This window comes from Octopus bimaculoides, chromosome 7 (assembly GCF_046866305.1).
Source record: "Octopus bimaculoides isolate indiv1 chromosome 7, ASM4686630v1, whole genome shotgun sequence".
Classification (NCBI taxonomy): Eukaryota; Metazoa; Mollusca; class Cephalopoda; order Octopoda; family Octopodidae; genus Octopus; species Octopus bimaculoides.
The window spans coordinates 34469183-34482511 of record NC_142934.1 but is presented as its reverse complement, the minus strand read 5'-3'; the positions used below and the strand labels follow the sequence as shown (position 1 = coordinate 34482511).

Genomic DNA, 13329 nt, shown 5'->3' with positions numbered 1-13329 from the left:
TCATTCCTGAGAGCATGAAACCCTCGTTGGGGAAGTTGAAATCATCCATAAGAAATATGGTCACGTGGTGTTCCAGTTTCATGAGGATTTCTTTAATTCTTGTGAGGCAATCTTCAAACTTGCCTATGTGATTTGGCGCATCTGGTGGGCAATATGTATTGCATATGCCTATATTGTGTTGTCTTATGTATACAATTAGAGTGTCACATACTGAATTTGAGTATGACTGTAAGACCTAGGGTGTGAGGTCATCATGGATGTATATAGCAACTCCACTATGGCTCCTTTCTCTTCTGTCTGTTCGCAATATGGCATATTTTGGTACGTGTATTTCAGTATCCACTATATCAGAGCTGAGGTGAATTTCCACGAGTGCTATGCATAGGGCTTGATTGCATGCAGCAAGGTCTCAAGAAAGAAATTTTGCTTTTATTATGAAGCAGCAGGCCCCAATATTTAATAAAAATATTGGTGTGTGATGACTGTGCAGGTGTTAGGGGAGGCCATCCCATATCTGTTGACTGTGGTGGTCTTGCGCAATGGTGGGCAAGTTTCCTTGTTTGTGCTTGGTGTAGCCAGTTCAGCTGTTGCACAATATTTTGCTTCATGTACAAAAAAGACTCCTGCTGCCTTGAGCATAACCTTCTTAAGAGTGCACTTCCTTTATAAATTTTTTCCTTGGAGATATTTGTTGTCTTTCCTTGGGGAAGTTTTTCTCTTTCAGGCCCCTGTAGTTTTGGCAGGGTGACGGGTGAGCAAACGGCAGTTTTTGCCGTCTTCCCCATGCCAACATTTGCCTTGCAGGTAAAATCTACAGGTTCTTGAGTGCCTATATATATTATATATATATGATCATTGCCAGAACAGTTGTCTGACTTCCGTGCCAGTGGCACATAAATAGCACCATTTGAGCATGATCGTTACCAGCGTCGCCCTACTGGAGCTTGTGCCGGTGGCACGTGAAAAAACATTCAAGCGAGGTCGTTGCCAGTACCGCCTAACTGGCCCTCGTGCCAGTGGCATGTAAAAGCACCCACTACACTCTTGGAGTGGTTGGCGTTAGGAAGGGTATCCAGCTGTAGAAATTCTGCCAGATCAAATTGGAGCCTGGTGCAGTCATCGTTGACTATAGCTTAGTCACCCGTATAGTTAACCAGGTGTACACGAAGGAGTCATACCCAATGACTGGTGTAGCAGCACCATAGTCAACTGCTACAAAGGTAAAGGTGATGCTTTAGATACAAATAATTACAGGGGTATCAAGTTGTTGGATCAGGTATATTATATATATATATATATATATATAACATATATATATAATATATATATGTATAACATATATATATATATAATATATATGTATTATATATATATATATGTGTGTGTATATATATATATATATATATATATATATATATATATATTTATATCATCATCATCGTTTAACATCCGCTTTCCATGCTAGCATGGGTTGGATGATTTGACTGAGGATTGGTGAGCCAGATGGCTACACCAGGCTCCAATCTGATTTGGCAGGGTTTCTACAGCTGGATGCCCTCCCTAACCCCAACCACTCCAAGAGTGTAGTAGGTGCTTTTACATGCCACCGGCACGAAGGCAAGTCAGGAGGTACTGGCAACGGCCACGCTCAAAATGGTGTATTTTACATGCCACCTGTACAGGTGCCAGTCCAGCGGCACTGGCAATGACCTCGCTCGAATGTCTTTTCACATGCCACTGGAACAAGTACTGGGAAGGTGACACGGTAACAATTATGCTCAAATGTTGCTATTTACGTGCCACTGGCAAGGAAGCCAGAGAGCTGCTCTGGCAATGATCATGCTCGGACGGTGCTCTTAGTGCTCCACTGGTAGAGGTGCCATCACGATTTCGCTTTCACTTGCCTTAACAGGTCTTCGCAAGCCAGGTTCAGTGTCCAATGAAGGAGATGTTGGCATGGGTGCCAGTCGTCAAATTTAGTTCGATTTCAATTTCACTTGCCTCAACAGGTCTTCGCAAGCAGAGTTTAATGTCCAATGAAGGAAAGGTATGCATAAGTGTGCTGGCTACATCCCTGGCAGAGGCCTTGAATTTTGGTCTCACTTGGCTTGCCGGGTCTTCTCACGCACCGCATATTTCCAAAGGTCTCGGAAATATGCGTATATATATATATATATATATATATATATATATATATATATATATATATAAATAATATGTTTATATATGTATGATATATAGTGTTGTATTACATTTGAATACTGTCCTGATGTCATATGGGCCACATCTTTTGTATCTTTACGGAGAAGCCTTTCATATAGTGTTGACAGACTATGGTCAGTTTATCGGTTTCATGCCCTCTTTTCTTCATAATTGGAGTGGTGCATACACAATACAATACTTCGCAAATATCTCCTTTGAGTAAAACCACCAATAGAGTAGAATATGACCAAAAACTGTGTGTACTCCATCCCATGCAGCTGTGGTAGGTTATACAAAGGCGAAACATGCAGCCTCCTCAAAATAATAGTCGAGGAACATCACAAACCTGTGACACAGGGAGATATTGATAAATTGGGTATAGCTGATCGTGTATGGAAAAATTGAGACCACATCTTTAAGATGAAGTTGAAATAATAGACAGAGAACACCACCGGAAAATATGAAAATTTTTTTTTAAAAAGCAGCAAATATGCTAGGATACAACAACCTCCTAAGCAAACTGAGTGCTGATATGAACAGCATATGGGAAGTGGTATTAAGGAAGGATAGGAGAATATTAGATTAATAAGCCCTGAAATTCACTCCATAATTGCCCATGGCTTAGTGTTTAAGAGCGCGGGCTACTAACACTCAGTTTCCGAGTTCGATTCCAGGCAGTGATCTGAATAATAATAATAATAATAATAATAATAATAATAATAATAATAATAATAATAATAGCAATAATAATAATAATAATAATTAATAACAATAATAATAATAATAACATCATCGAAAAATACCTTAGGAATGAGAACCCAGGTTCGAAATTTCCCCAAAGGCTGGTGGGTATATCAGCCGAAAGTGTAAATAATGTACATAATTCTTCATCTCTTAAATATAGAACTGTAGAAAAGGTGTAAATAGAAACTTCATAAGATGTACCCAGTGTAAGCTATGGACACATAAGAGGTACAGCAACATCAAAGGAAGATTAACCGGGAAGATAACTTTTGTGTGCGGCAGATGCACAGGGGCAATAAACACCACAGATGCTCAGAAAACAGATTCTATTACATGCCACAGGGAGAAACTAGAAGTAATTGATAGCTTCCGCTACCAAGTCTGTAGTGCGGGTGGATACTCAGAGAGTGTTACCACTAGAATAGCCTGGACAAAGTTCACAAAGCTTCTACCCCTACTGGTGACAATGGGCCTCTCGCTCAGAACGAAAGGTAGATTGTATGATGCATGTATGCTTACTGCCATGCTTCACGGCAGTGAAACATGAGCTGTGACTGCTGAAGACATGCGTAGGCCCGAAAAAAATGAAGCTAGCATGATCTTCTGGATGTGTAATGTCAGTGTGCGCACACGACAAAGTGTAAGTACCCTGAGAGAAATGTTAGACATAAGAAGCATTAGATGTGGCATGCAAGAGAGGTGTTTGCATTGGTATGGTCATGTACTACAGATGGATGAGGAGAGCTATGTGAAGAATCCAGAGTAGAGGGAGACCCAAGAAGTCATGCAATGAAGTGGTGAAGCATGACCTTCGAACATTGGGCCTCCCAAAGGCAATGACGAGAGACTGAGACCTCTGGAGATATGCTGTGACTGAGAAGATCCGGCAAATAAAGTGAGTTCACAGATGTACCCAACACCAGTGTTGCATAACCAGCCCACTCAAAAGTACCTTGGATCGTAGGGCGACATGCTTTGCTCGAGGAGTCCTATTGAGTCAAGTACATCAAAATCAAAATCAAATGGAAATCGTAGTTGTCATCCCCATGCTGGTAGCATGTAAAAAGCACCATCTTAGCGTGGCCGATGCCAGTGCCGCCTTGACTGGCTTCCGTGCTGGTGGCATGTAAAAAGCACCAACCTATCTTGGTCGTTGCCAGCCTCCCCTGGCCCCATGCCAGTAGCACGTAAAAAGCACCCACTACACTCTCGAATTGGTTGGTGTTAGGAAGGGCATCCAGCTGTAGAAACACTGCCCGATCAGACTGGAGCCTGGTGCAGCCTCCTGGCTTCCCAGACCCCAGTTGAACCATCCAACCCGTGCCAGCACAGAAAAAGGGCATTAGACGATGATGATGATGATGATCACACACACACACACACCCACACACACACATCGGTGCAGGTATAGATATATGGTTATGGGTGTTGTCCCACTGAATGGTATCTTGGGCAAGTGTACTATATAGCCTCAGGCCAACCAAAGCCTTGTGAGTGGATTTCATAGACAGAATATGAAAGAGGCCTCTGTGTGTGTCTAATGTGTTTGTATGTCTCCCACTACTGCTTGGCAACCAGTGTTGATATATTTACTTCCCAGTAAACTGGGTGATTTAGCAAAAGAGACCAATTGCAAAAAGGAAGATTAACCAAGAATCTTACTGTTAAGAGAGTGAAGACATTAATAAAAACCACACAGAAACTTTCTGAAATTCAGGTACCTAGGCTTTCCTAGTAGAATATTAAATTTATTTCATCATTTTTCAAGCTTGTAATTTCCATATGGTGAGTTAGTATCTGTATGAGGTAAGGTTTAAATGAGAGCAGAATAACTGAAGGGAGATAATTCACTGAGCAGCAACTGGAATGTGATTCTTACAAGAGGCAAAAATTTTGTAAACCAACACAGAAAACACAAAGGAAAAACAAACAGCAGGAATGATACGAGTTGCAAAGTAAGATGGTTATCAGTGTTTAGGAGCTTGTGCATCCAAATTTATAAACAGTTAGGTGAGATCAATGGATATATTTCAACAAACACGATGGTATAGTGGGAATATATTCACTGATTGAAAGTTGATAGAGCTCATCATGTTCACACTTTACAAAGTATATTTGAGCAAGAATTAAAGTTAAACCACCAACCAGAATATAACCCATTAATTTGGTTGCGATACACATGGTTTTTGTATGGTTTTTATTAATAATCTATATAATTCTTTTTTGGAATCTCTCAAAGCATACACATTAAGCTATAAATATTGGGTTGAAAATCCCTTTTGGACAGGAAAAACTGAAGGCTTTGCAACCCAATATTTATATCTTTATGTGTGTGCTTCAAGATATTTCAAAGAAGCATCATTTAATGTTCTCTTGAAAGTTTGTAAAATTCTTATGACATCAATGATGCGTGTGTTATATATATATATTTTTTGTGTATGTATGTATGTATGTGTGTGCGTGTATATATATATATATATAGTTGGAATTTACAGAAAAACAAGAGAACAACAAACAGGTGTATTAGTTTAACACTCAGGCAGGTGAGAAAGTCTTTTACGTTTCGAGCCTATGCTCTTGAAAAGAAAGGAATACCGGAAAATAAACAGAGAATTAAAAAAAAGCTTTAGAGGCTAGCAGTCAATCATGGCAGCTGGCTGAACAGAGGTGGTTAAACAGGAAAACTAGAAGACTGGGAGATAATAAAATATTGCTGATCCTAAAATGTATATATGTATGTGTGTGTGTGTGTATATATATATATATATATATATATATATAATATTTTAACAATGGAAAGGTTGATAATGACTTTGATGATTCTGTTCTGGTTTTCCAAGTTTCTAATATATTTTTTCAGGTCAACCTTTAGGTGGAGCACTGTGGTTTAAACTATGTGCGATTTAATAGTGTATTTTTTGTCATTAAAAAGCATTTTTAACTATCTATAAAACTGTTCCTTTATATACCACGAAACTACTCTATTTAGACACACCTAATTAAACTGCTATGCCCCACCAACAAGATGAATACAAAATGTATGCAAGTTTGAAAAACTAGAAAACTTAGCTGAAACTTCAGTCACTGTTAACCTTTTCTTTGGTACACACAAAAAAAAACATACAACATTCTACTTAAATAGATTAAGTGATCTTTCAGTTAATGTTTTTTATTTGCAAAATAAATCTGTGTTTATATATATGTCTGTCTGTCATTTAGTTTTATTTCAAGTCTAGCAAACACTCTCGTCCTTTGGATGGTTTAAGTTGCTTTGGTGGTATTTTTTTCACTAAATAATACAACTACCAAGAAGGTTTATGAGTAGCATGGTAATCTATGTTTTCGATTCACCTAGGAATGGAAAACTAAATTGAAGGTTGGCTATTGTGGAGGTCATTGCACTTTAATGATCATAGAACATATAAGTTTGCAAGCGATGCAAAGTAGAGCTACTGAAGTGTTTTGGGAGTAGATTACGGATAATGACTACAAAATATAGATGTTTTACATGAAAGTGAAATTTCTTGTCAGAAACAGCCACATAAGGAAATTGAAGGAAAACGTTGAAACTTCCCTTCTGTGAGTTTATTTTATTCAACAGTAAAGGGGCCTATTTTTTTGGAGAGAAGTATGGTTGGTATGTTAAATAATGGCAATATAATACCTTCTTGATAAAGTAGAGTTAAAAGAGTGTAATTGCTACATGCTTACAGTATATGATCACACTGAAATTGACTTCAGGTAACAAAAAATGAAGACATGAAGAGTTTGACTTCAGTTCACAAATATTGCTTTGAATCTTTAGCAGTTTGCAGTGAAAAGATATCACGTTCGAAATATCATAATGGATGGGTAAATAAGCATCCTTAAAGTGAAACAACGCATTGGTATGTAAACAAAGGTATCAACAAATAGAAGAAAGGGAAGGGAACATCACTTTTCAAGAAACTCAGAATAGGTAAAGGTAAGCTTACCAAAGTTCAATACAGTTTAAATATGGTGATTAAGATTGTTTGGTATTTGATATTCATTGTATACAGTGTTCCTAGTCAATTTAATTACTGTTGCAGGTGGACAGTCGAACTAAATAGACAAAATCCTTTCACTTCTATAATATTCTCTAATCAAGTAATAATACACAATTACAACATATAAATAAATAATAAATCAAAAGATGTGAAAACCACTAAAAAGTATTCTCTAATGCCAATATATGACCATTTAGATTAAAAAAGTATGGAAGACCGTACATAAAAAAACTATGTACATACAACGAATTAGAGAAAAATCTGTGTAAACCACTGGTTTTCCTGGTTTGTCCACTTATGCGGGAGCTCTGGGGAAAATGCTATAGAACATGACCATCCTTGGCATATAAGTAATGTGTGTGTAAAGTTTGGTGAAAATCGGTTGAGAATTGTGAAAATGTATGTGTTAGTCAATATACACACACATGCTGTGATTTATATATACTAGATTTTTTGCCAATAGAGAAAGTGCCAGTTTCTAACCTAGATCAAAGGCTCCTTCATTGGAATTTCAACATCAGCAACAGGGTATGTATGTTTGCATATCTAGACATGCTTATATATATTTAAATGATAAACTTCTGGAAAATTTTACAGATTTTTACAGTCCCAGTGATGGATTGGATCTGTAGTCTTCAAATTAGCTTTCTCCTTTCTGGTTTTGAGAAGCCTAATTTCTCAAGATTGGTATTTAGGCAGCGTGTTACATATTCCAGGGCCCCAATAATTACAGGTATAAACTTGAACTTGTAATCTGGATAGAGTAACTGCAGATTTATCAATAGTTCAGCGTAGGTATTCTCTTTTTCCCTGATTTTCAGCTTTATGTTAACATCCGCTGGGCAGCTAATTTCCACAACTTTACACAGTTTCTCTTCTCTTTTCCAAATCATTATCAGATTTATTGTGCTTACATTTTACTGAGGTTTTCACTGGGACATTCTACCATACTGTGGATTCTTACATCTTTGTCCTTGGGTTACCTTTCCGATTGATATCATTATAGAGTGTCCTAGTTACATCATGTCTCATTGGTAGATAATACCGTGATGACATTTTCAGACAACTGCTTTTGATGTGGGTGATATCTTTGGTGTTAACTCCACAAAGTCTACATCAGTTGTCACATTTTACTGCTTTTTCTGCATCTCTGTCCCTTTTGTGCATCAGGTATATGGTTGATATTTCCTGTTCCTGGATTGCAAATGCATACCCCTTCAAAGTGAGAAGTAGTACTCCGGTTATTGGTCCATGATAGACTGCTCTGATGATCAATGTTATCATGGAGCTTTCTACTGACATATCCATGCATAATCTTCTGCTCATATATGGTCATCCTTTCATCTGATGATATGTTGCAGTAGAGTGTGTGTGTATGTGTCAGTCATCATCATCATTGTATGTATGTATGCATATCATAATGTTCAATTTCATTTATCAGCAGGCTACCATTATTTGGAAAGGGTCTTTTTATTGGTGTATAAAGTAGTCGCTTTCACAACTGAATGCTTACTTTTACTGCTAAGCACTTATTTTCAGCTCAGTGAACTTATGATGTTACAAAAACCTCATTCTCTGTGCTTTTTCTTCAACATTTTCTTTACAATGTTAAGAATAGATGTAAGGTAACAGGTTAGCAGAATCGTAAGCATGCCAGGTAAAATGCTTAGTGCATTTTTATGTTCTGTGTTCAAATTCCACCAAAGTCAGTTTTGTTTTTCATCCTTTCAGAGTCTATGAAATAGGTACCAGTTAAGCACTAGGGTTTATGTAATCAAGTTACTGGCTCCCCCAAACTTGCTGGCCTTATACCTAAAATGTTAAATCATCATTATGAATTGATGCTTTTATTTTTTCCAGCATGTGTTGCCTGGCATGAAATGTCATCCAAAGCAGTTGGGGGTTCAAATGGCTGCAACAGCTTGTTTGTACAATCTCACTAAAGGTGAAGTCAGCCAAAAGATACACCCTACATGTTTGCGCAAAGTAGTGGAACTGACTCTCTTGTCTATGGAAAATTTCCCCAAACACCAGCAGGTACTTATGATGTAACTTTAATTGTTCTATGTTTTATTAAATGCATTTTCACCATCATCATTATTATTAACCTTGCAATGCTATCACCACCATCACTACCATCACAATGTTAACTCCACATGCAAACTTTTGCTCACAGTCTGCATTCACTTAGGTATTGAACTGTTCTCTTCTGTCTCTTCTACCACTACTACAATGGCATATGGACCTCTAAACCTGCTGATTATATTCCACTTCCATCTAAACTTTTGGTCCTTTTTTTTCCATCACTTACACTTTTTGTGTTTTACTCATTAGAACCAGCAATGTAAGTACTGTAAAAATCCATGTAATTTATGCACTTTTTTCGCAAAAATAAAAATAAACTTCAGTGGGTGCATAAATTACATGAGTAGATTGTTTCCAGAATTAAAAAGAAAATTTTTTTGTTAAAAAAAGACATACAAAATGTAAACATTTGTACTGGAAGTTGAATCATTTCATATCAGAATAGGTTTTTACAGAAAAATAATGGCTTAAATATAATGAATGTTGACTTTTATTTATGATGGATGGTATAATGCTTACTTTTTCGGTATAAATTTACTAAAACCATTAAATGGTTAACTAGTTTTTGAAGTTTGACGTTCATGTTGGTAAACATGTTCCAGGGCATATTTTACATTGCTCGGAGTTTCTACCTATCGCAATGGAGCGCCATTAGCATACGTAGTGATATGGATATTCCTGACTGAAAAAAATGTAATGATATGGATAATCTTGATAGTATGTTTTTATTTTTGTCTGTTTATTACTAGACACAGTTTTAAGTTTGTTGTACTGTTTATACCAATTTCAAACATTGGCTTCATTAACATTAAAATGCCTTCCGGCAGCACTATTGCTATGTTCATATGCATATTCATATGAAAGGGATTAAAATTTCGATATTCCATATCAAAGGTTCCAACACGAATAGTCGAAAAAGAATTCTGTTTACATAATCAGTTTGATTGGTCACCTTCCTCTGTTGTGTACAGTGTCATCCAAGGTGATATTTATTGGTAATTAAACTTAATTTGCAACACCTGTGTGTATTTATCAGCTTTGATTTTGTTGTTAATTCTTATCAACAACTTTTCCTGTGATCGTGATTTGAGAAGACATACAGCAGTGTGTTAAAGATTGGACATAATCTCTTGTGGACAAGAAATGTAACATACAGTTTATTATAAACAACACAAACACTTCGTAATTTAATAGCTTTCAATGTGATACCTGTTAAACAGAAATAATTTTTATTTAATGAAAATTTTATAAAATCTAATCATAAGTAAGTGAAATTATGCTAAATACAACTAAATTATAAACCTTTTTCCCCTGACTATATCAGCAATTCTGAAAACTTTTGGGTGGGAATTTTACATGAGTAGAAGCTTTTTTTTAACAAATTTTATCCTGAAAATCACCTGCATAAATTACATGGGTTTTTACAGAACTCTGCTTTTTGCTTATCACACCTTGACACCCTCTAGACATTAGATTCACTTTTCGTTATTTTGACTCTGTCTTTTCCAAACCCTTCTTTTCATCTTATACATTCTTCTGGTATACCATGTCTATTTTACGAACTACTTAGCTTCAACACTTCAAACTGAACATTTATAGCCCTAATCTCACACTAATTAGCTCTAACAACCTAAGAAGGTTTTAACCTCTGTGTCTTTCCAGTCTAACGATTACAAGGTCTATGTTTATATACAACTAACATATAACATTGTCTACACCCAATGGGCATAATTTCTGAAATGATCATATCCATCCACCTAGCAGCACTCATCAGAATATCATTCTTCATAATGAAGGTTGTAATAAAATTCATATAATGAGATAAATGTGCTTTGAGAAGAGCTGAATTCTGATATTTTGGGCCAAGTCATCTTTCTTTACCGCCTTTCAATTCATTCACTCTCCAAAGTGGAGTCCTGTTCAAAACATAGACTCCTTCATGGAACACAAATTTACTTCATGTTACAAATTGTATTAACACAGACCTAGTTTTCTTTTTTGTTGATTAAGGAAAATCTGACACTGACTTAGAAACAATGCTTCAACGCTTCTATCAACTTGTCAGTGCTTTTTCAATCCCCCAAAATTACTTATTGCTTTGTCTTTCTGATACCAACTTGCCAAAGACCATCCTTGTTCTATGATACAAACTTTTGTTGTAAAGTGATCTAAAATAACACCTTCCATCGAAATTTCACATTAACTTATGTTTTGGTCGCCAGCTTGATAATTATAATTATTTCACTAAATTCTTCACTATTTTCAAAATAAATTGATACAAAGGTAGTGTATTTCAGTGGAAGTATGGTAACAAAAGGATTAGAACAACATATTAGAAACACTGCATGTGCACTTGCACAAACATATGTTGTTGATCATGCAGCAGCAGAAAAATAACAATAGCTACAGCTTTAGACTACAAGCATATAAATTTTGAGTTTAAATTCACTTGAGGTGGTCTTTTTTTTTTTTTTTTCATTTTCTTATTATATACTTTGGACAGTGTAATTTATTATATTGGCACACTCCTTTGGACGGTTTAAGTTGAATTAGCCCGCAGTTAGAAGTCGTTTCAAGTTGATAAACATAAAATGTATAATTACCACTTTATTAGCACTTTATTATATGGTATTAAGCAACCTAGGTAATGAATAAAGTTTTTTTAACACAAATTTAGCAGTTAGTAATAAATGAAAGTCCATGAAATGAGATTGTGATTGTAGTAGGCATTTGGGATCCTATACCTTACCTGAAAGTCATGTATGATTGAAGCTTTTTTCAATGAAAGTCATGTATGATAAACAAAAGCAAACATTTATAGCAAGCACACAAATAGGTATGTATGAAAATAAATGTCAGAGCAAGCTTATGAGCAAGCAGCATGTGTTAAGTAAGAAGGGTCATTGAAGATAGTGTACTGTTAACAGCAATCACAGAGATGAAGCAAAATATCAATGAAATGCTTGCAGGAAGTCTGATTGCTAACAGCTACAGTTTGGCATAGATGTGAAGATTGCAGTAGAGGAGCAACTACTGTAGACGACATTTTTGCTTTTTCCTTCAGGATGAATAAGTTGTCTGGATGGCCAACTCTGGAACAACCAATATAGAACCATCCATGTGAAAAGCATGACATTCGCAGTTCCAATCTGACAACTTTCAGTGGCTGACCTTGTGCTTTGTTAATTGTCATGGTGAAGCTGAGTTTGAGAGGGAACTGAAGTCTCCGCATATGGTAGGGGCAGTCTGTTGGGGTTAGCAAAATTTTCGGAATAAAAACAGTATCATTTTTGCTGTGTCCTGTGATAATTTGGGCTTCAATGATGTGGTCCATCATTTGTTTGACCACAAGGTGATTTACATTGCATAATTAAAAGTTGATTTAAATTGCATGGCTAACTCAAGGAAGTGCTAATGTGTAAATATCAGCGGTTTGCAGTGAATGGGCATTGTAAAGACTGTAGTAAAAGACGAAGTGAAAGTAGCATAACTACATCATCAAGAGTAATGTCCCTTGAAGCAACGATTGTTGGTATTTGTTAGTTACCTAGGAGCAGCATTACTCATTATGTGGAAAATTTGAGTCTATGACCATCTCTGAAATATAAGTGGTGTATGTTCCCAGCATGAACGAAATCAGATGCTGAATATTGATTTAAAGGGGATCAAGGAAAAGGCCTGTATATATACACACACACATGCACACATATTTTCTGTTTTATTATATGTATATAAACATAGATTTGTAATTCTCTGTCATCAATTCACCTCTGCTTCTTCCATTTCTTTGGTCGTCTTCCATATCTTCTCTTACTCAATTCCTTTATTTTATAGATGGCAGTACTATTCTTCAGTAAATAATTATTTGTTTGCTATTTACTGGGTTTTTTTCATGTAACTTAAGGTCTTTGTTTATCTTTTGAAGTTACAAAAGAATGCTTTGCTGACTCTTTGTAGCGATCGAATACTGCAAGATGTGGTAAGTTAAATGGTTTTATTTTACTTTCATATGTACACACATCCTCATATTCATGTTATTTACTCTTTTTACACATGAAAAAATACTTTAAAAAGTTTTTACATGTTTTCTTCTGCATTATGACAGTTTGGATGTTTGAATTCTACACACTTGGATAATTTGTACTCTTCTCACTAATATGAGTTGGACAAGATGTTTGTACTCTATTCACCTGTACAGATTGAATGTTTGTACTCTACTCACTCTGCTCATTGCATCATAGAAATTTAACTATTGATATACTAATACTGT

The 13329-nt window shown here is 36.0% G+C and overlaps 2 protein-coding genes across 2 annotated transcripts in view; both read left to right on the top strand.

Moving 5' to 3' along the window:
* The window catches only part of LOC149134653 (protein zyg-11 homolog B-like), a 38856-nt gene extending 29841 nt beyond the window's left edge, over nt 1-9015 (top strand). Inside the window, exon 3 of the mRNA XM_089355143.1 lies at nt 8835-9015. The gene's annotated coding sequence lies outside the window, so the exon portion shown is untranslated. The remainder of the gene's footprint in view (nt 1-8834) is intronic.
* The window catches only part of LOC106878735 (protein zyg-11 homolog B), a 44525-nt gene continuing 37901 nt past the window's right edge, over nt 6706-13329 (top strand). Inside the window, exons 1-3 of the mRNA XM_089355795.1 lie at nt 6706-6798; nt 8835-9011; nt 12985-13038. Coding sequence (XP_089211921.1) covers nt 6706-6798; nt 8835-9011; nt 12985-13038 — 324 coding nt within the window. The remainder of the gene's footprint in view (nt 6799-8834; nt 9012-12984; nt 13039-13329) is intronic.